General features: G+C 42.7%; 1 protein-coding gene across 8 annotated transcripts in view; it reads right to left on the bottom strand.

Moving 5' to 3' along the window:
* RAI14 (retinoic acid induced 14) overlaps window positions 1-20,334 on the bottom strand; it is a 131,218-nt gene extending 110,884 nt beyond the window's left edge. For 2 of the 8 annotated variants that reach the window (XM_038402127.2, XM_043514634.1), the window contains exons 1-2: window positions 20,067-20,334; window positions 6,327-6,404 (exon numbers count right to left, since the gene is read on the bottom strand). In XM_038402127.2, the coding sequence (XP_038258055.1) occupies window positions 6,327-6,362 (36 nt within the window). In that variant the 5' untranslated portion in view covers window positions 6,363-6,404; window positions 20,067-20,334. Of the gene's footprint in view, window positions 1-6,326; window positions 6,405-15,396; window positions 15,446-19,382; window positions 19,402-19,727; window positions 19,861-20,066 lie in introns of those variants that run through there. The other 6 variants (XM_038402129.2, XM_043514633.1, XM_043514631.1 and 3 more) reach the window with 6 other exon arrangements.
* Between the last annotated feature and the right edge of the window lie 3,020 nt (window positions 20,335-23,354).

Below are 23,354 nucleotides of genomic sequence, written 5' to 3'. Positions count from 1 at the left end.
TTAACAGAGCAGGGGCTGTCTGACTGGAGGTGGGACAAATCTACAGTGTCCCTGAAAGCCTCATCAACATACCTCTCTGCCTCCCTTAGCAACACCAGTTCCGCCACCGTAGCCTCCAAAGCCCGTACATGGTCTCTGAGGGCCAGGAGCTCCTTGCACCGAATGCACACATATGCCACCCGCCCATGGGGCAGGTAATCATACATGCTATACTGAGTGCAATAAACAGGATAGCCCTCACTCTGCTGCTGGGATTCTGCCTGCATTTTCTCCTACAGCTACCTAGGTTAATGATAGGGTTTTTTGTATAAATCAAGAAGTTTTGATTACAGTTTAGTTTAAAGGTTTTAAAGAATGGCAAGTGTACCTCGCCCTCTTTCCAAACTCCCTGTTAGCGGTCCCTGGTCGCTTGCTCACTGCTTTATAAAGCCCTGGCCTTCTTGATAGCCCCGCCCCCTGACTAAGGCTCAGCCAACGAACAGAGGCTTCTAATGGTGGTTTAAAATCTTAATGGCTCCCGTTAACCAGGACAATTGACTGTAGATGGCTTTGTTTTACTTGTAAGTCTTCCTATATCCCTGTGTGCTGGCAAGTGGGTAATGAAGTCTTACAGTGACGTGATCATATCACCTGAACTGGAATCCATCTTTAACCTGGCGCTTTTCCATTGAGAAGGAGGGGTGGGAACCCAGAGGGACAAAGGATTCCCACCTTATGCAAAAGATATACAAGTGGGTGGAACAGAACAAATGAGAGAGCCTGAGCTGGAACAAGGGCTGTATCAGGGGAAAGGATTGTGCCCAGACTAGGAAGGTGTCCAGTCTGTGAAAGAAACATATTGAAACATCTCAGAGTGAGATTTTATCTGTATTCAGTTTTATTACTGTGCTAGACTTAGACTTGCACGTTTTGTTTTATTTTGCTTGGTAATTCACTTTGTTCTGTCTGTTACTACTTGGAACCACTTAAATCCTACCTTTCTATATTTAATAAAATCACTTTTTACATATTAATTAACCCAGACTATGTATTAATACCTGGGGTGTGAACAGCTGTTCATATCTCTCTGTCAGTGTTATAGAGAGCGAACAATTTGAGTTTACCCTGTATAAACTTTATACAGGGTAAAACAGATTTATTTGCAGTTTGGACCCCAGTGGGAGTTGGGCAGCTGAGTGGTAAAGACAGGAACACTTCTTAAGCTGCTTTCAGTTAAATCTGCAGCTTTGGGGCATGCGGTTCAGACCCTGTGTCTGTTGGAGCAGACTGGCATGTCTGGCTCAACAAGACAGGGTGCTGGAGTCACAAGCTGGCAGGGAAAGCAGGGGCAGAAGTAGTCTTGGCATATCAGTTGGCAGTTCCCAAGGAGGTTTCTGTGATCCAACCCATCACAATGTCCATCAGGCAACAGTTGCCCCCAAGAAGAATTTTAGAATGACCAAGCAAAGCATGCCAAGAGGGAAGAGATGTGCATGCACAAAGCCTGAGTAACAGGGATATATGCAGGTGAACAGAGGAGTTGGGGAGTAGAATCCCAGTTCAGGATCAGGAGGAGAAGCTGCAGCACAACCCTCCCCACCACCCCAGCCTATAGGTAGGCATGAAAGCTGCAAACTCCCATGACGCTGCTGTGGAGCATGAAGACTACTGGATTAATTTTAATTATGTATCCTGCTGCTCCTTCTTAATTCTGTGCACTCAGAATCAGTCTAAGCAAAATCAGAGATCCCTGCTGTAAAGTATACAGTTTGTGTACACTGGTTCCTTTCCATAGACACTCCACTAGTGAACCACTACCCAACACTCCAGCCACACCATAATAGTGCACAGACTTATTCTGGCCTTCTGCACAGGGTGAAGTTTCCTGGGTCCTTTGTTATGCTGGTCTACTCACACTCTTAACAAGGCTTCTTTTTTAATTCATCCCCTTCCCACCTGAATCTAGAATTTCTGATCTAGTTGTAGCCCTGTAAAACTTGAGATTTTTGGCAACTTTATAAAGTTTAAGTATTTTTACACTAGAAGACACCTAAAGTTTTGAATATGAAGAGTGGACCTTCTGGACAAGTGAACTTTTTATTTTTTTTTCTTAGGATACCAGTACAATGACTGTCCCATCTCTGTCTCAGATTAACAAAACCTGTAATATCACTACAAAAATCTCATATATATATATATATATATATTATTCAGTCTATTCCAAAAGCCCAAATTAAGCATAGCAACCCAACAGGCCTTTTCAGGATGAGCTTTCCTCTCCCCTCATTTTAGTGAGTAAGACCACCAGCAATGTTCACACACAAAGTCAGCACAGCAGTTGCCTGCAATGACTACTACCTTTAGGTCAGACCTCCTCAAGCTGCGGTCCGCAGAGAACTTGGGTGGTCACATCACACTGACTTTTCCTCCTTATTCACAGTTACAGTACAACCTCAGAGTTATAAACATCTCGGGAACGGAGGTTGTTCATAACTCTAAAATGTTCGTAATTCAGAACAACATGTTATTGCTCTTTCAAAAGTTTACAACTGAAGATTGACTAAACAGAGCTTTGAACTTTACTATGCAGAAGAAAAATGCTGCTTTCCCTTCATTTTTTTAATTAGTTTATGTTTAACACAGTACTCTACAGTAGTTTTCTTTTTTTCTCTGCTGCTTAATTGTGTACTTCCAGTTCCAAATGAGGTGTGTGGTTGACCTTTCAGTTTGTAACTCGTGTTCATAACTCTGAGGTTTTACTGTATTAAACTGCACTAAAAGCCAGATAATATACACCTATACTGCAACGTGTCAGAGTATGGGGGAGAAGCAGCCCATGAGACAATCTCTATATTAAAATATTGCACATGCAATGGAACCTCCCTCCCTTATATAGTTAATGGATTTATGAGGCCTCCAGTGCATAAAAGCAAAACTGTTAATTTCAAAGGTAGGCTTTGTCTACACTGAGGATCTGCCCTGGTTACAGCCACTAGGGCAGCTAAGTGCACACCCTGGAGTAGCCAGGCAAAGTTGCTGTTATGATGCTATTTGCTCCTTAGTTTCAAGCAAGCTGCACTGATGCCATAGCTTGTTCACGCTGGAGGTTTGCACTGGTACAGTTACACCAGTGACTGGCCACTGACGGCTGAAATCCCCAGAGTAGAGAAAGTTGTACAAAAAGTTAGGATTTTTCTTGTAACATTGACAGGTAAAAACGAAGACTGAAGTGTGATTTAAGATGGTGTCACTTTAATGTGGAGTTTAATTCTTTTATATTTGAATAGAAGTAGGTGTTATAAAGGATTGCCATACACAAGTCACATGTTTTATCTGAGAAAATCTAAGTCATTAGTTTGGGCTATGGTATGCGTTCCTAGCAAATATACAGTTTGATTCATATGATATCATCAGATCCATACTATGGATTGCTAAAGTTTGGGTTTAAAAAAAAAATGCACCAAAAGGACCTGCAGCAAGCCTGGCATCAAGTTTCAACTCTCCTGTAAGATGCTGTCCAGGGGGAAGAAAAAAAAAAAAAAAAAAAAAAGGCTTGGGGGAGAGGGGCAGATGATCAGGAGCAATCCAAAAGAATGAGTATGGCCTGTTTAAATGTGGGTGAGATAATACACAGCCATATTTTACCAAAGACAGCTGGTGGAAACAAACCAACTGTAAATGAATGCCCACCTTAGCTGGAATAATTTAGGCTCTTCAGCTTCCGCACATGTTTAATCCCTAGGGAGTTTTCTAGTTACATGGGGATCTCTCACACCTGTCAGCTGAATCAGGGTTCAAAATGCAAAATACAGCACTCAGGAATATTGTGTTGCTTTGTGAAACTCCCTGCAAAACTCCAAGTTAATTGTTGTATGAACAGATTGTTTAGAGAACTAGCTATGGTAAAGGACCACTGTATGCCATTTATTATTTCAAAGCCGCATGTCATTTTAAAAAAAAACAAAAACAAACAAAAAAAACCTAAAGCATAAATACACTGAAATCACAGATTATTTAATGTTGGAATATGAAAGATTTCATATTTCTGGTACAGACCCAGTCTTTCAGGTCAGAAAGGATCATCATGATCATTTAGTCTGACCTCCTGCACTTTGCAGGCCACAGAACCTCACCCACCCACTCTTGCAAATAGATTCCTAACATCTGACTGAGTTACTGAAGTCCTCAAATCATGATTTAAGGACTTCAAGTTACAAAGAACCCACCATTTATACTAGTTGAAACCTGCAAGTGACCCTGCCCCACACTGCAGAGGAAGGCGAAAAAATCCCAGGATCTCTTGCAATCTGACCTGGGGAGAAAATTCCTTCCCATTCCCAAATATGGTGATCAGCTAGACCCTGAGCATGTGGGCAAAACGCACCAGCCAGACACCTGGAAAAGAATTTTCTGTAGTAACTCAGAGCCTTCCCCATCTAGTGTCCCATCACCAGCCTTGGAGATATCTGCTGCTAGCAGTCGCAGATTAGCTACATGCCCTTGTGGGCAGTCCCATCATACCATTCCCTCCATAAACATAGCAAGTTCAGTCTTGAAGCCAGTTTTTTGCCCGCACTGCTCCCCTTGGAAGGCTGTTCCAGAACTTCGCTCCTCTGATGGTTAGAAACTGTCATCTAATTTCAAGCCTCAACTTGATGATGGCCGGTTTATATCCATTTGTTCTTGTGTCCACTTTGGCACTTAACTAACTACTCTGTTTCCCTAGTATTTATCCCTCTGATGTATTTATAGAGAGCAATCATATTTCCCCATCTTTGGCTAGGCTAAACAAGCCAAGCTCTGAGTCTCCTCTCATAACTTAAGTTTTCCATTCCTCAGATCATCCTAGTAGCCCTTCTCTGTACCTGTTCCAGTTTGAATTCATCTTTCTTAAAAACACAGGAGGCCAGAATTGCACACAGTATTCCAGATGAGGTCTCACCAGTGCCTTGTATAATGGTACTAACACTTCCCTATCACTACTGTAAATCTCGCCTGATGCATTCGAGGACTGCATTAGCATTTTTTACAGCCGCATCATACTGGCGGCTCATAGTTATCCTCTGATCAACCAATACACCCAGCTCTTTCTCCTCCACCACCACTTCCAACTGATATGACCCCAGCTTATAGCAAAAATTCTTGTTGTTAGTCCCCAAATGCATGACCTTGCACTGTGCACTATTCAATTTCATCCCATTTCTATTACTCTAGTTTACAAGGTTGTCCAAATCATCTTGTATGATATTCCAGTCCTCCTCCTCCTCATTGGTATGATCAGTGTTGTTACAGGTTCCGCCCAAAAGATGAGAGAGGATCAAACACATGTATGCCATATCAAGTGTCATCTGTGTCACGTGCATTTTATCTGTAAGACAATTCAGTGCTGCCATGCCACAAAGTGTGTGCTACAACACAACTAATAAGACTTCCTACAAGCAAACATGTGACATAGCTTCACGGGCATACATTCCGCATGCCACAAAATGCCACAAGAACTTATTGCATAAGAATGCAGTGAACCGTAACCAGGCATATTGAGTGATTGTGTAAACAGGTGGCATTCCCACTGCTTCAGAAGAAATACACACTCTGTATGAGGTCAAATTCACCCCTCTCTTAGTAATCTTACTGGTAACTCAAACAGAATATGAAACTCAGCCTAAGCTTTCTCTCCAATTGCAGCTCTTCCTGGGGTTTGCAAATCCTGGAGGACTTCCCCATCTCTGCCGTAGTTCCCTGTACGAGAGGCAGGTGCAAACATCTACTCAGACTGGTAGAATTAACTAGCCACGTCTGCCTTATCAGCTCTGTGCAGGGTTCCAGAACTCCTGCTAACAGGGAAGTCAACAAGACAGCCTTGTATCACTATATGGAGTTACAGACCTTGCCACCCTGTTACAGTCTGGATACAGTTTTCTATGTTAAGTGCTCAGATACCACAGTGATAATAATGGTACAAATGCCTAAATAGAAACAATATTTGATATTAAAACCATTAATAGGATAAACTAAGTTCCAGGTACAGAATCAAGATTTGTGAAAGAGCCCAATCTGGTAGAAGATTGGTGGATCCTGCACACATGCAGATTTTCACATAAGCCAGCTAATGAACAAAGGTGAGGCACGTGGCCAATTCTGATTAGCCTGTGTAACTGAGAATTATACTCCAAAACAGAAACAGTTTAGAGACCTAATGTAACAGGAGAGTACAGTAGTGTTTGGAAAATGCTTCTGTTCTCTGTAGTTGATTAACCTACAACCTTATCTAGTTGAGAGTGAGGGATTGTTTCCACAATACAAACTAACAAATATTAGTCAGCCAGAGCGAGCCCTGGAGTACTTACATCACTCTTTCTGAACTTTGCTTTCAAGCTCTTCATGTTTATCCCATTCAGTTTTCCCAATCCGAGTTTTTTCAACACCTAGGCAAAACAGAAAGGAAAATAAGTTTCTAACTAGACACCACATAGGTTCACTAGGAGCCTTATTACACTTTTAAAAATCGATCTTTGATTTAAAAACAAATCAAGTATCCGTTATGTCTGTCTTTTCAACATTCTTTAAAATTAACAGCGTTTCACAGCTTCCTGAAGTTTCGTGGCACAAGCCCAACACTGACTAAATTCCTGCAGAGCAATAACATGAAACAATCTTTACCTGTTATTCGTAAGTTTGTATTTTATAATACTAGTAATATCTTGCCTAAAGAGGATATTACAGGCAACATTTGTACAAGCCTACCGGCTTATTTCTGTGTTATTGTCCAAACAACCACTGGTAAGGTGGGAAGTGGGAAAGAAACTGTAGGGAAATATCCAAAGTCCCTGAATTAAGGTTCTTGCACCCTGCCCTGGCACACATTGCAGGATAATGTCAGAAGCATCCTCTATCACTTTCAATATATGGAGAAGTTCTGTACAAACATCTCCACTAATAGTTTATGTACACATATGAAAACAAACGTAATAGGAAGAGAATAGCTACTGGGAGAAAGATTAACAGACTCTTGGAATGAACGAAGTCATCTAAGTAACAAAATTTCAACATTTCAAGGTCTGTTGAAAACTTACAAAATACGTTTGCAGAAATAGTCTGTCCATGTATTTTTGGAGTTTTAGCTGCCATGCAAGCTCCTACTGAAAGAACAATTTAACAGCAAAAAAATATGCACATGCACAAAATTCTGTTTCTTTCTAGCAACTTCTCCCTCCAACTTAGAAGAAAAAAAATCCCTATTGTAGTTCAGAGTCTAGTCAAATAAATGACTAGCTATGAATATATTCCCCTTCCCTAATTTCTATAGGTCCCCTACGTTCACTGTCTGAAATTTCATGTCATCTTCAGAGACTCTAGACTCCAGTTTGATAAAGAAAAAAACCTAAAACCCACTACCAACATTCTTTCATCACATCAGTTAAGTTAAAGTGCCAATTTATTTTTTGGCAAGCAAGTTAAAATGACCATACTATTGTACAAATTAAGATTTAATACACACTCACATGTAGTCTTTCAAAATGGTATCACATAGTTTTATCAACAGTTACATTGCAGGAAGATGGTATATTTGAGGAAAGTCAGAAAAAAAAAAAAACCCAATACCACACACCATCCTTTTGAACTAAGCACAGCTATGAGAAGTTTTTAAATCACCAGAGCTCTATGCGAACAGTTCTCATGAAGATATTAAACAAAACAAAAACACATAAATAAGCTTCCCAAAATATCTCACAGACATGCCAAGTAGGTCTGCAGGTGGGCCAATTCCTCTCCTTCCCCCAAAACAAATACCTTTCTGTAGAAAGTTAAAGTAACACCAAATCTAATCAAAGGACTCTGGCACGATTAGGTAGTTGTTCTGCAGGCAGAACGCTGACTCACTTTTAATACAAGAACAAGGGGACAGTCAATGAAACTCAAAAAACAACAAGTGTAAAGAGTACTTGTGGCACCTTAGAGGCCACAAGTACTCCTTTTCTCTTGGCGAATACAGACTAACACGGCTGCTACTCTGAAAAGTGTAAAGAGTGACCACTACAGAGGTGGAAAAACAACAGACTTGAGCTCCCCTTTCCTTTGCAGAAGGGGCGGGTCAGCTCGCTTCTTTATGACAGACATAGTAGTCTTGAAAGGTTTTTGCAAAAAAGACAAAACTCATTTTATTTTGCAGGTGCTGTCTAGGCAGGAGGATGCTAAAATGATGGAGAATTAATGAGAGGGTGACATGGAGTGAAAATTACAGATGCAGACATGCATCTGAAGAAGTGGGGTTTTTACCCATGAAAGCTTATGCTCATATAAATCTGTTAGTCTTTAAGGTGCCACCGGACTCCTTGTTGTCAAGATCAAGCAACCTCACCTCTCCAATGAAGGAGTCAGAGCTCACAACGAACATCTGAGACTTCCTAAAGGTCCTCCAGCAAAACCAAGGAAGTGCAACCTTGATATTCCTGAAGAAAGAAAAGGACTACTTGTGGCATCTTAGAGACTAACGAATTTATTTGAGCATAAGCTTTCGTGAGCTACAGCTCACTTCATCGGATGCATCCGATGAAGTGAGCTGTAGCTCACGAAAGCTTATGATCAAATAAATTCGTTAGTCTCTAAGATGCCACAAGTAGTCCTTTTCTTTTTGCAAATACAGACTAACACGGCTGCTACTCTGAAACTTGACATTCCTGGTATTTCCAAGGTAAAAAAAAATAAGACTTTTTCACACGTCTCACTTATACATTGAAGCAGGAAAAAAAGGGGGCGGGAGAGGAGGTGGCAGAAGCCTAATATTTTAAAAATCCTTTGCAGATGATCACTTAAACCTGATATAAAATTATAAATTATCTTTTATTTAAAAGTCTCTGGAACATATCACGACAAGAGATCACTGAAGCCAATAGTTTAGCAGGATTTAAAACAGATTAAACACTCATAAGCAAGAAGACTATTCAATTATATGGAATTATATTCCTTTAAAATAATTTTAAATGGACTAAAAAACAATGTTCATGCATCAGGGCAAAGAAATCACCAAGCAGGGATTTAAACAAACACCACTGCCACCCAGAAACAAAAACTTCCCTGCTACAAGTTTGTTTGGGGTTTTTTGAACCTACATCCGAAGCAGCAGAAGACAGGATGTTGTTGAAGACAGAATACCTGACTAGATGGACTAATGGTGAGATCCTCTATGGGAATTCCTGAGTATGCAGACAGAGTGGCTGCAGAACTGGGCTTTATGTAGGACTTATTATACATTCCAATTAGCAGCTGTCATGAACAAGTTTTTGATGGGGTTTTTTTGGGGCACTTCCTGTTGGAGGCCAACATTACAACTAATTTTTTTTCCCCCCCACAAGATTCATCACGATCACATGTTGCCTACAATATGTGCATTTTATGTACTTATGGCATTATCTAAATCCACAGCAGAATAAAATTTTTGGCAGCATGCCAAAACAACAACAACAACAAAAAACACCACCACACCAATCACCCTGTAGATTCCCAGGTTTGGTGTTGTTCATGACCCACATACTCTAATCTTTTCATCAGACAACTAGAAACAGACATTACGATTAGAATTTGTGCATCATAATGCTCACGATGCCTCAGCAATAGAGGGACAAAAACCTGTAAAACAACTGGCTTTTGTTTCCCCTTACTAAAGGTCTACATTCTCAAAGGGAGTAACTACTAGAATTAGCACAGAAAAGGTCAGTGTCCCAATTCAGTACACCTTTATGATAAATGTTCATTTCCCACAGATAAAAGGCAGTTCCTCTAATAACGTACTGCATTACTATTGTACAAGACACAGGCACATCCACTGAAATTCACAAATGAGCACTGCTCTACGACCCTTCAAAACGGCATTTCAGCAGGTGATACAAAGGTACTAACAAAGACCATCTTTTCAATCCATTTATCAAATAGAGTGGAGCTCCCATTTTATAACAGATGCAATAATAAATATTGAGACCTGTCAATTTGTATCCAGAGCATCTTTGTAAAATCAGAGCATGTAAATCCACAAGCTCAGCATCCTAATTCTAGTTAAAAGCATCCGATTGTTAGTTCAATACTTGATTTGTAATCCCTTTAGTATAGAATTAAAAAAAATTATTAACTTTTAGCAATACATACTAAAACCCCAGCAAGGTTCACTGTCAACCTAGAAGTGCCACCATGTTATAATAAGATGCAATAAAATAGTGGTAATCTGAGGCTCCGATATTTCTGCATGTATGGTGTTTGAACCTAAAATTCATACAATTAAGTATTAAGGTTTAAAAAGTTACTAGGGCAAGCACTCCCATTGACTTACACTAGGGCAAATCAAATCAAATAGCCACCCTAGGCTTATAGTTTCCTCCAATTAAAAGTATATTAGAATCAGAGCAAGCTCTTTCAAACAACATTGTAATTAACTCCTTGAATGCCCCCTTTAAGCCAGCGAAGCAACATAAAATGGCCTTAGGGCATATTGTAAATTTGTTAGTCGCTAAGGTGCCACAAGTACTCCTCGTTCTTTTTGCTGATACAGACTAACATGGCTACCACTCTGAAACCTGTATGCTCTATGTTTGTGACACTGAAAATGACTCTGCTGCTAAGGCTCATTGCCCTGAATGTCTAACACCAGAAGGGTTAAATATTGGAAAAAAATATCAGTATATTTCTGTAAAGTAGAAGATGTAAGTTCTATTGCCACGTTCAGTTTTTCTACCAAGTGATATCTCCGTCTCTTTCCGACCACAATTGTATCCAATTTATTACATTTCTATACTCACAGCACAATACTAATCTCAGAATTAATTGTCAATTGTGGGGATGGAGATTAGATGAATGCAAAGTCAGCCCACCCATTAGGAAAGGCTACAAAACCTTCATATTGGATAAAGCTTTTCCAACATAACCAAAATGACGTTCACAACTTCAACCAGTCCTCTCTTTCCAACCTCACTCTCCCCCTACCTCAAGCAGAGCTTTCTAGAAGCCAAAAAAGGAGAAGAGCCAGAGACTCCAAGAAGAACCTGCATACCAAACACCTAGCAGGGATTCTCCTTTCCCCAGTAATGCTTCAGATGATAATTTTCCTCCTAGGCCACGAATTCAGCTCTCATTCCCAAGAACAAACTCTGCTGGCAGTTAGTGTTGCTCTATTAATTACCCATAGGCACTTGCACAGCTAGTGCCTATTCTACTGCTCACCTCAATACCCGTGCTTGTCACATTCTTCAGGTGATCAAGCTCCGCTGACCCAGTTAACACGAATGCCACTCACAAACCTAGGTTTTTTCCATTGCCAGAGCCACTGGGAGGGCTTAGCTTTTGCCCATCTTCCTAGCTGCTTTTGTTTATCATACCATACCATACAAGCTGGCACCATACTGAAAGATACTCCCAGCACTTTCCATTCTACTAAATATCTTGTGATTTCATCACATTCAGCATCTTCCCCCCCCCGCAAACCGCCCCCCCAGTCTATGGCAGAGAACTATATGCCATCTGACAAACAATGGAAAGTGTTACTGTACCATGAGTGTATCAGTGTGGCTCTGACTATGGAAACACATCGAGAAATTCACTGTGTGACTCAAGAGCTACTCAAGACAGGGAATGAATGATTTGTACACAGCTAATCCTACTTTAAACAGAATCATAGACATAAGACACATCACAGACCTTTGGTGACCTAGTCCCACCTTCTGCCTGTTTAGGACCGTCTCCTGTGTCTTCCAGCTCTTTGTCATCTCTGCTTTTAGATGCGTTAAGCAACGTGCACTCAACTTTCCTTGGGAGATTTTTTCCACTCAAATACATCCCGCTGTTGGAAAACTTTTCCCCTTGATATCCTTCTAAAATTCTCCATTGTATCACCATCTCCTAGCTGTAACCTTTGTGTTAATAAAAAAATTCTCTTCCAACCAAGGCGCTTACAACCTTCAAGCATTTTTTTTTAATTATATTGCTGTAGTCACCAACCAATGTCATTTCACCAAGCTTTTCATTTTCTCCCTCAATGGGGTGCACAGAGAAGGGCTGTTCTCTCCCTTTAAAGAAGAGGCTGAGGGTTGGCCCCCTACATCCACCAATCCCCTTAAATCCATAGCTACATCAGGGAATTCACCACAGACAGGGACCATCCACATGGAAATCTCTTGCCACCAAACTGCCACCCACACCCAAGCCCCACCTTGAAAACCACTGCCCCTGGAACATCCCTTGGGGGTGAAAAGAGGTTATGAGAGTGAACCCACATAGTTTACTGCCAACTCTTTGTAGTCACTCATGTTGCTGTGCCCCATGGATCTAGGGTCAGGGAGAGTCCAGCCATAACCCCTCCCTACTTACAGCTCAGATCTCCCCCAAGTCTCTGCAGATGAGTCTCTATAGGATTGAGAGGAAGGAGCAAGCATAATGCAGTGCTGGTTCCTCTTCCTGCACTAAGATCCAAAGATTCTGGTTCCTCTCTGCAGAGGCAAGAGGACCGTGGGCCAAGAGTTATTACATTTCATAGTTTGAACTACTAAGAAATGCTTCTTACTTTTTGATCATTCAGATTGCTATGCTGACAAGATGAGGTTAGGCATCTTATAGGTTCACCATAGATGTAAAATTTTTGTTTCACAGTCAAATTACTGACTCACTTACTTAAAATCTAGTCTATAGTCAATGAATTTTAAGTACTCTCTGTGGAAGCCAGCACAGTAAATCAAACTAGTAAGACAGTAACTCAGACATTTTATTTTTTGAACAGGTGTAGCTACAAGGATGTAGCTGTATGAGTGCAAACCCTTCAGCAGGAATGCACTGCACTGGGGAAAAAAGCAACTTGTGCTAAGATGCAATTTAGCATAGTTTGAAACTACAGCTATAGTGGTACAGCCACACCAGCAGAAAGAAAAAACCCAAACCAAAAAACTACACACCAATTGTAGGCAAGAACCTCAGTCTTCCAACCCTCTACTCTTAGACCTTGTCCGCAACTTGTAACAATTTAAAATCTGTTTTTAAGTTGATTCAGCTGAGCCAGGTAAGCCATCCCTGAATGGATGCCTTAGAAGCCTAATGCTAACCAATTTAAGAGTGTCCACATAGGGTTTTGTGCTAGGTTAACTAAATTGGTTTTTAAATCAAACTAGTAGAAGTTGTGTGAACACACAAGGCCACCCAATTACTGTAACTGGAAAGAATTATACAAAAGAAGAAAACAAGACCCTTCTTCAGTTTATCTTGTGCAACTGATAGCACTCTAAGTGAAATCCTGGCTTCACTGAAGTTAATTGGAGTTTACTCATTTATTCATTAGACCCACATTTTTCTCTCTGTATCTAGTCAGACTCCTCTGTCTGGGCAGGTCTTTCAACACAGAATCAGCAAACTGATTTTTTTTTTTTTTTTTAAAAGGATAGGAAAATGTAAGACCACAGAAACTGGCAGGGGCAAGAGCAGGTATAATGATTTAAATTACTTTAATCTCAGCTTTAGAAACCAGACAGATTTCAAGCTGCCAGTGTCTCTTTCAGTTGGGCAAACAATTATTTTGAGGAAGATGGAGGGGGGGTGAGAAAGATTGATCTAGTGTACTCTTATCTCTAACCTAGTATACAATGTCAATCAGAAGCTGACATTAGCCAGGCAACAATGCCTACAGCAGTCCAAAGCCTATTCCTCTTGAGAAATCCTTCATGGTCAGGTGCCTCAGAAGGCCAAGTGTGGCATGGAAATTATGGAGAAAAATCCTTTTACTAATTGAGAGCGTTTAGTCAAAATGACAGAGGAAAGATGGTCTTGATTTGAAACACCCTCTGGGACTTAGGAAATATGGGCCCAATACCCAGCTATGCCACAGACTTTGTGTATGATCTCAGGCAAGTATAATCTCTCTGTGCCTCAGTTCCTCATCTCTAAAAAGAAGAACAGAAATACCCTCTTCTTCCCCCTTCTGTCTTCCTTCTCTACTTGGACTGCAAAGTCTCCAGGACAGCAGCTGTTTCTAGCTATCTATCTGTTTGTACAGCACTTTACACAGCAAGGCCTGAATTTGGATTGAGGCATCTAGTTACAAATAAAAATAAAAAGATTACATGAGCCACAGTTCCACTTGTTATCGTATTAAAGATTTAAGAGTGCGACGAAGCAACAGTGCCCAATCAAGAGCACGGGATGTAACCAGCAGAGATGTGCTGAACAACCTATTTGTTCAGATAGCAGCACAGAAGGCGTTCTGAGAACTGCATCTCACAAAAGCTAGTACCTGCTACTTGTTTCCTTTATGATACTTCACATCAGACAACTTGCTCCTTACGGGAGTAAGCAAGCACGAAGAAAGTATAAAGATTTAATCTTAAATCCAAGGCTGTACAATGCCGCTTTATGGATGAATGCTGTAAAGTAGCCCAAGAGAAAACAAACACGGGAATTGTTAAGAAGGGATGAACGGCATCTTTATTTAATGTGTATCAAACCTCATCCTCAAACCCTGTCCCTACCACAAGATGATTCCCTGAAGGATATTACCCCATTGAAGAAATATTCAAACCAAGAAAAGTTTTCAAATATTCTGTAGCAGGATGTAAAACCTGATTGAGAAGGGAAGTGATATGATCTTTATTTTGACTTTCTGAGGCCATTTTAGTTTAATTCGTACATATGCCTTGCTACATAGAACACTTAAGAGAAAAGCTCAGCCTGTTAAGGAATCAACATCACTAACCCTACAATTAAGTACTGAGAGCACCGGGGGCGGAGTGAACTATACTAAACTGCCAAGGAGGCACCAACCAACCATAGCAGAACACTCCCCCCATGGCACCACAACCCTAATCCCGGCTGAATGAGGAGGGGAGGCCCAGGGGGAGGGTGAAGGGGGAAAAAAAAAACAAAAAACAGAGAGTAAGCCCATCCCACACTCACCGCACAGCTGCAGCTCGTGTCCCACCAGGCGGGACCTGGCTTCCCGCTTTGGGCGTTGCAACCCTGTGCACCAGGCTGCAACACCCAGAGTGACATGGGTGCAATTTAACCCATGAATCCATGTTAACACTGCCCCTCGAGAGCACCCATTCATATCTGTACTATTGAAAACCCTTTCCTTAGGGATAGGATGCAATGTCAATATATCAGACTGACTTCACTGTAAATATGTATATATAAATACTGAGGAAGGATGGTATAATGGTTAAGGCACTACTCAGGGACTTGGGAGACCCAGCTTCAATTCCCTACTCCACCACAGACTTCTGTTATGATCTTGGGCAAGTCAGTCTGTGCCTCAACTCCCTACCCTTAAAGTAGGAACAGCAGTGTTTCTCTACCACACAGGGGTGTTTTGAGGATAAATACATTAAAGTGTGAAGGGCTCAGATTGTAATGTAATGGGGGCAATACAAGTACCTAAGATGGACAGAAAATTACCTGCTAAATGCTGTTGATTCAACATCCCCTCCAGCTATCCTAGTAGCCACACTCCCTTATGTGCCAGCACCACTCATTTTTCAGGCCAAGCTGCCACTTCACATTCTCTTCTGCAACAACAAATGGAGTAACTGGGATTGTCTAATGCTGCTGCCACCAGGTCTGTTTTAGTTTCCATCCCTGAAGCCCTCTATAATGGTTTAGACCAGCTCCCAGCTATAAGGGCCAATGGTGAATTTAGCCCCCTCTCTTTTCTATCCCAAACCCAACTTTATCTCAAACTGTTTGATAACTGGTTTCAGAGTAGCAGCCGTGTTAGTCTGTATTCGCAAAAAGAAAAGGAGTACTTGTGGCACCTTAGAGACTAACAAATTTATTAGAGCATAAGCTTTCGTGAGCTACAGCTCACTTCATCGGATGCATCCGATGAAGTGAGCTGTAGCTCACGAAAGCTTATGCTCTAATAAATTTGTTAGTCTCTAAGGTGCCACAAGTACTCCTTTTCTTTTGTTTGATAACTGTAGGATTCTACAATAATTTATTACTTAAGCTGCCATCATTAAAAGTATGACTTCTGCAATTTCCAATATAAAACACCTCTTAAAAGAAATAAACATTATGGACAGTAGAAAAATTACTGCCAGAATAGTCATAATTTCAATGCATATCTTCTAGTGAAGTCATGACCCACAGAAGTCACCACAAACCTGCCTAGATAGTTGATATAAATCTCAAAAGCATTTTCTTTTGGCTATTTTAGTTTCTGCCTGAGACAGCAAACAGAACACTAAAGCTTTAGATATATTAGTTCTATTTTTAGGCATTTTTGTTTATTGTTATTTCAGGTATCACCACCATGCAACAAGAACCAGAATATACTCAGCTACCAGAATGAATTGATTATAGTGGATATTACTACAACTGGAGCAAAGTTTGTCATTAACCTTCACAAAAACCTAGAACTGCACAGAAACTTAGCTTCGAGTCCTCTTATTCTCCTTTTAAACGCATATGCCCCACCAAATGGGGCTGCAGAAAGGTGCCCAAGTGGGGCTATCTCAAAACTGAACAGAGATGCGTTATTAAATCCTTTCATGAAAACTTCCATCAGCAGCTCTGTTCACTCTTCTCTTACCCATTTAAGTAATGAATTGTTTTTGGGGAAGCCAGCTTCTTTGTTATGTTGATAGGTGCATTCCTAGATTAGGGAAGAGAATGGTACATACACATATTCCCAATATTTTGGAGTCTGGAAGATATACTCTTGCTGTGCATGGTATACAGGTAAATGTTGGCAAGGCACTTTGCTTCTCTGTCAGACAGAATGTCAGGTTCTAAACAAACCCTTTGTTGTTCTTCTTAAATGCTCTTTCACACCTCTGTTTATGTAGCTGTTGTGCGAATCTTCGATTAGCAAATACAAAAAAGTTCATTTACCTCTCTTTATGAGTGTGTGCCAAAAGCTAAGCAGTTCTAGAGATTTATCAATTCCACCTCATCAGTCTAGAGTGTCTGTTCTAGTAATGTACATATATATGGTGTTTTAAGCTTTTTAATGCTATTCTGAAACCAGCAGGGAGATGGCACTAAATAAGAGGCCTCAAAATGCACAACTGAGAACTGGACAATAAATGTTTAAAATTTGTCAGTACAATGAATGGGTGCATGCGATTTTGCATGCAAAATCATTAACCATATTTATATTCTATTACAGGGTCATAGTCTTAAATGGAAGAATATTTAAAAGTAGATTTTTCAATAAGAAACTAAAATGATTGGACAAGTAACACAGTACAGCCAAAAAATGGAGAGGGGGAAGGAAAATCCTCTTCATAGGATTGGTAAGAATTAGAAATATGAACTCCAGTGTGGATCTGATTGGGTTACTAATCAGGTCCATTTTTAATTGTCACCTGTGGGAAATCCTGAGCTGATAAGATTCTTTCAAATTAACTGAAAGCTTATAGCCTCAGTATCCCCTTAAACTGCTACTTTTGCAGTTATGAACTTTTAAGATAAATTTAGTTCATAACAGTAACAAAGAAGATTAGATAGGAAGGACATCATCTGGTTAAAAAAAAATAACCCTAAAAAAAGCAAGCGTCCTTATGCTACTTAAGAGTAACTTTGAATGTTAAGAATCTAGCTTACTTTGTATTATTTGCACTATCACTGTACTTTACTTTCTGCATCTTTCAGAGCCTGAACAATGAAAACAGATTAATCATTTTACTCTCAGATTCTAATGCAATGGCAGAATGCTCTACAATATATTTGTTTTGTCAAGACTGCTGGGAAATTTGTCTTTCAAAAAAAATTTCATTAGAAAGTAAAGGAAGAAACCATTCCTATTCAAATTTAAATTGACAAAGTCCCTTTAAGGACAAGGTACCTACCAGGCCCATCTTAAAGAGTAAAAAACAGGAAAGGGGGGTGGAGGTGCACGCACACACACACACACACAGGTCTGTTTTGCTCACTTCTCAAAAGTTACTTTAAACTCAGTCCTCATAACTCCCTGAGTATATGTGCACGAATGTTTCTGGATGGAGAAAAATTTCACCAACAGAGTTGCAAACACCAGGAGAGGTTTATACTTTTAATGAAAATGCTGACAATTTTAACTACAACTTAGAATGAGATATTTTACAAGGACATTAGTGAGGTATTTTATTATTCGCAATAAAGCTATGGCAGGTTCTGATCAAGAGAATTAGAACCTTTTCTGTTAAACAGTGCCAGCCAGCATCCTTTGCTACACAAATAGTAAAAATCCCATGTGAGGATAAAAAAAAAAAAAAAGAGGAAAGCATTAAGCATTATTTACAGAAACTTTTGGCATTTAGAGTAAGAGCTTCAGCAACATAACAAAAAGAAGTAAAAATACTCCAGTATATATGTGTGTGTTTTTTATATCTATCTATCTATCTATCTCTATCTATGGAACAAATTCCACTAGGTCGGAGATCTTTCCCCAAACCCTGTCTGTGAGATGGATACCTTGGCAGGGGAGGAGCTCCTTAGGGAGAGAAATCCATAAATGCTGACTGCTACCCCTTAAAGACAGGTTTCAAAGTAGTAGCCGTGTTAGTCCATATTCACAAAAAGAAAAAGGAGTACTTGTGGCACCTTAGAGACGAACAAATTTATTTGAGCATAAGCTTTTGTGAGCTACCGCTCACTTCATCGGGTGCATTCAGTGGAAAATACAGTGGGGAGATTGATATACACACACAGAGAACATGAAACAATGGGTGTTATCATACACAGTGTAAGGAGAAAAAAGAAAAGGAGTACTTGTGGCACCTTAGAGACTAACAAATTTATTAGAGCATAAGTTTTCGTGAGCTACAGCTCACTTCATCGGATGCATTAGCTCACGAAAGCTTAGAGACTAACAAATTTATTAGAGCATAAGCTTTCGTGAGCTAATGCATCCGATGAAGTGAGCTGTAGCTCACGAAAACTTATGCTCTAATAAATTTGTTAGTCTCTAAGGTGCCACAAGTACTCCTTTTCTTTTTGCGAATACAGACTAACACGGCTGCTACTCTGAAAACTGTAAGGCGAGTGATCACTTAAGATGAACTATTACCAGCAAAAGGGGGGGGGGGAAGAAGAAAACCTTTTATAGTGATAATCAAGGTGGGCCATTTCCAGTATACTTTAAGGGGTAGAAAGAAAAGGAGTACTTGTGGCACCTTAGAGACTAACAATTTATTTGAGCATAAGCCCAAATGGAAATTTTACCATTTCTACCCCTTAAAGTTTACTAAAGCTGCGCTATTATTACTCATACATGAACTGCAGCTGTCAACTCTCCAAAGCCGTGATGCGACCCACCGCAGGAGAGAGACTAGAGTAAAAAAAAAAAAAAAAGTTGCAGTTGAGTCACTGACTGCTGTGCACGGCCCTCTGGATCCTCTACAAATCCAGACGCACTGCGGTGGGGGGGAAAACCTAACTTTCTGCTGAAGGAAACGCACCATCAGCAGCTTCTGGTGGGAGGGGAGCCGAGAGAAATCTCCCCCTGCTCCAGAGAGCAGAAAGCCCAACACAGCGACCCACGCCGCCTGCAAACTCTTCCCTCTCCTTAAGGAAACTTGTTCCTTCACCGCTCCCGCAGAGAGGAGGCCTCCCACTCACTCAGTGGAGGCAGAGCCCCGAGCCCTGGAAATCGCAGGCTGAACTGAATCATAATAAAGGAGCGCGGCTATGAAATCCTTGCCTGCGACCATTGCCTCCCTCCCAGTCTCTCCAAACTTCAGGGCTCCGGGAGCACGGGAGGAGAGACGGAAGCAACAAGGGTCCAGCCTGGAGAGCTCCTCTACCTCCGTCTCGCCCATTCATTCCCTCCATCCCTCCTTCCAGCGAGCGTGCATCTCCTCGCCTGCCCTCCACAGGCACCGCATTCCTGCCCCACTTTTCCTAGAGACCCCAGGAGCAGGCAGCTGGCTCCCCACTTCGCCTCCTCCTTCCCCTCCCCGTTCTCTCTGGGCTGAGCCATGCACACAATGCCCCTATTCATAGCCTCCTCCCCGGCCACTCCGCTGCCTGGATTCCGAATAACAAAAGGAAGGGGTGGGAACAGGACACAATAAAAAAAAAAAAGAGAGAGAGAGCGCGCGCGCGCTGGATAAACAGATGCCAACTTCTGCGGGGACACTCACCCCATGGAGGCTCCTTGCCCGGCTGCTGCTGCTGCTGCTGCCGCCGCTGGCGGCTCCGGAGCCGCAGACGCTCCGCGCCCGACACGCTGCCGCAGCTGCCCTGGGAAAGCTGCCTGCTGCGGGTGGTGGTGGTCAGCGCGAGCCGCACGCACCGAGCGAGCGAGCGAGCGCCCAGCTCCGACTGCTCGGGGAGGGGCAGGAGACGAGGGAGGGGAATTACATCACTCTGAGCCCACGTGACCGCAGCGCTCCTGCCTCCCCCCCCCCCCCCGCCCCGTTGAGGTGTGGTGTGGGGCGAGGGGGGCGGCGGACACAGCTCGGCGCCGGGCTGGGGCTTGAGCCCAACGGTCTGTGAGTCACGTGGCAGGCGGGGACGCTCCCCTCCCGAGCCGCCGCCGCTGCCGCAGGTCGCTGCTCTGTAGCGCCCCCAGCGGTGGCTGCGGCTGCAGTTCTCCCCCCCCCTCCCCCGCCCACCCGTTCACTGCCCTGGAGAAGCCAGGCGTGGGCTCAGGGGTCTGGCTGGGAGCGGCAGGGGGCTGATGAAGGGCAGGGGCAGGAGCTAGAAAGAGATGGGAAGGATGGGGGAAGAGGAAGGAGCGGGCTGGGGAGACTGGGTGAGCAGGGGAGCTGGAAAAATTTGTATGGGGGGGAGGATGGTGAGAGCCATTGAATCAACCTGTAAACCCTGTATGGGACGGGAACACTTCAAGCCAGCACCCCTAGTTCCAGCATGTGTGTGTGGTTCAGCAAGGGGAGAGGGGTGAGACCCAGAGTATGGGGTAGGGAAGGGTTAGACCTGGTGGAGCGGAGAGGAGCCAAACCGTTCCACCTTCCTGGCTTGTGGCTTCAGGTTAGACCAGCCCAAGGATGAGCAGAACGAGGGACCAGAGCCACTGGATGTGGAAGATGAGCCACTGAGGACAGCCCCAGCCACATCACGAGGCACTTTGCTGATGACAAATGCCTACCCTGCTTTCCCTCCCAGCGTATCTTCCCAGAAGCCTCTCATTGGCAGCAGCCCTCTGACCCTTTCTACCACTTAGATTGTAAACTCTTTGGGACAGAGACTAGGGTGACCAGATAAGCAAGTGTGAGGCAAGTGGGGGGCAATAGGCACCTATATAAGACAAAGCCCCAAATATCAGGACTGTCCCTATAAAATCAGGACATCTGATCACCCTAACAGAGACTGTCTTTTTGTTGTGTGTATGTATGTGTGCGTGTGTGTGTGCACAGCATGTACCACAATTGGGTCTTGGGCCACGATCGGGGTGCCGAGGCGTTACTATCATACACATAAATAATAATAACAAAGCGATTTCAATCTGTATAAGACAAGAGATGGATACAAACTGAGGGGGACTAAAAGGAAACAATGAGACAGTGCTGGCCAGCATGCTAGGCAGTGGTCTCAGTGCACCAGCAGCCTAACTGTAGTCATGTTTTTGTAGGTATCACAGTAAAGGAGGGTTTGAATGAGGGATCTGAAGTGAGGTAATTTTTGTGGATGCTTATGGGGAGCTCTCTACAGGCGCCGGCTTCCTCCTTGCACCAAGGGTGCGCAACTATCGCCTGCTCCACTCCAGGTCCCACCCCCACTCCATCCCTTCCCCCAAGTCCCCACCCTGCCTCTTCCCACACCTGCTCCGTCTCAGGCCCCACCCCCACCGCTACCCTACTCTTTTCCCGAAGCCCCCACCCCACCCCACCTATTTCCAACCGCGCCCCACCTATTCCCCCCCAGTTCCACCTCCTCCACCGAGCGTGTCCCATCCCTGCTCCTTCCTCTCCCCCCAGCACCTCCTGCACACCACAGAACAGCTGATCTGTGGTGGGTGGGAGGCGCTGGGAGGGCAGTAGAGGAGTTGATCAGCAGGGCTGTTGGGGATGGGAGGTGCCAGGGGGCGAAGGGGGCATCCACTAATTTTTTTCCGTGGGTGCTCCAGCCCTATAGCCCCCACAGAGTCAGGGCCTATGAAGCTGTCCAATCCACACCTGAGAAAGCCTTGGTTCACAAATTCCCTATTAAGACCACAGCCCCCACTCTTGCAGCCACTAATGTCCCATCAAAATCCATCAACCGTCTTCTAATGTACCTCATTAACAATTCCCTATATTTGGTTCCACTTCACGAGCCCATGACCTCTTCCTAATACTACAGAGAATTCTTTCCTGGGTATCTGGCTGGTGAATCTTGCCCATATGCTCAGGGTTTAGCTGATCGCCATAATTGGGGTCGGGAAGGAATTTTCCTCCAGGGCAGATTGGAAGAGACCATGAAGGTTTTTCACCTTCCTCTGTAGCATGGGGCACAGGTCACTTGCTGGAGGATTCTCTGCTCCTTGAAGTCTTTAAACCACGATTTGAGGACTTCAATAGCTCAGACATAGGTGAGGTTTTTGTAGGAGTGGGTGGGTGAGATTCTGTGGCCTGTGTTGTGCAGGAGGTCAGACTAGATGACCATAATGGTCCCTTCTGACCTTAATATCTCTGAAGTTACGAATCTATGAAACTTCAACTAGCCTCTCAGCCCAGATCCTCCCTCCCTGTGAGCACTTCCCCCAAACACCTGTATGGTTGTTATAATAGCCACATGTATTGGTATTGTGAAAACCACACCAGTGTCATAAAGAAGTGCACTTACAGAAATGAATGTGTGCTCCCTATATTGTGCCATGATATTTACTTTGATTGTGAGAACAGAATCAAATAAGTCCACTAACACCATTTTCCCTCTTTTTCATTTTTCTTTTAAAAAACACAGGGAAATAAAAAATGAAAAACAATATTAATCTAATGCTACAGCTGAGAATTTAACTTGCACAAAAATAGGAACATAGGAAAGTTCCATTTTATACAATAACATTAGCATTTTATACATTAACATTATAGGGCACGTTGCATATATTTAGGATTTTGTATTCCTGTTTATGCTGTAAAATGCATACCTTCAAAGTACTACAGGGTCACACGCTTCATTCCTTCTGTAAACTGAGCTGATTGCACACACTAAGGGCTCCTTGCATCCCTTCATTTTCCCCACAAGCTCCCTGTGTGCCACCCTCCCATCCCCCTCCTACTCTCCTTTTCTCCTCCATACCATAAGTCCCTTTTCTCCTCCTCCATAAGTCTCTCATTCTCCCCTATGTGTGCTCCCCAATCTCCCCTTCCCCTCACCATTCTTATTTATTTTCTTTCTGTCTGGAAGAGAAGTCATTCAAGGTGCCAGCATTTCAAAACCTATTGGGACTGTGGGCAGAGTTGAAATGGGGAGTGGTGTTTTACACT

The sequence above is a fragment of the Dermochelys coriacea genome, chromosome 5 (assembly GCF_009764565.3).
Source record: "Dermochelys coriacea isolate rDerCor1 chromosome 5, rDerCor1.pri.v4, whole genome shotgun sequence".
In the NCBI taxonomy this organism is placed as follows: domain Eukaryota; kingdom Metazoa; phylum Chordata; order Testudines; family Dermochelyidae; genus Dermochelys; species Dermochelys coriacea.
This window is presented reverse-complemented; position numbering and strand designations above follow the sequence as displayed.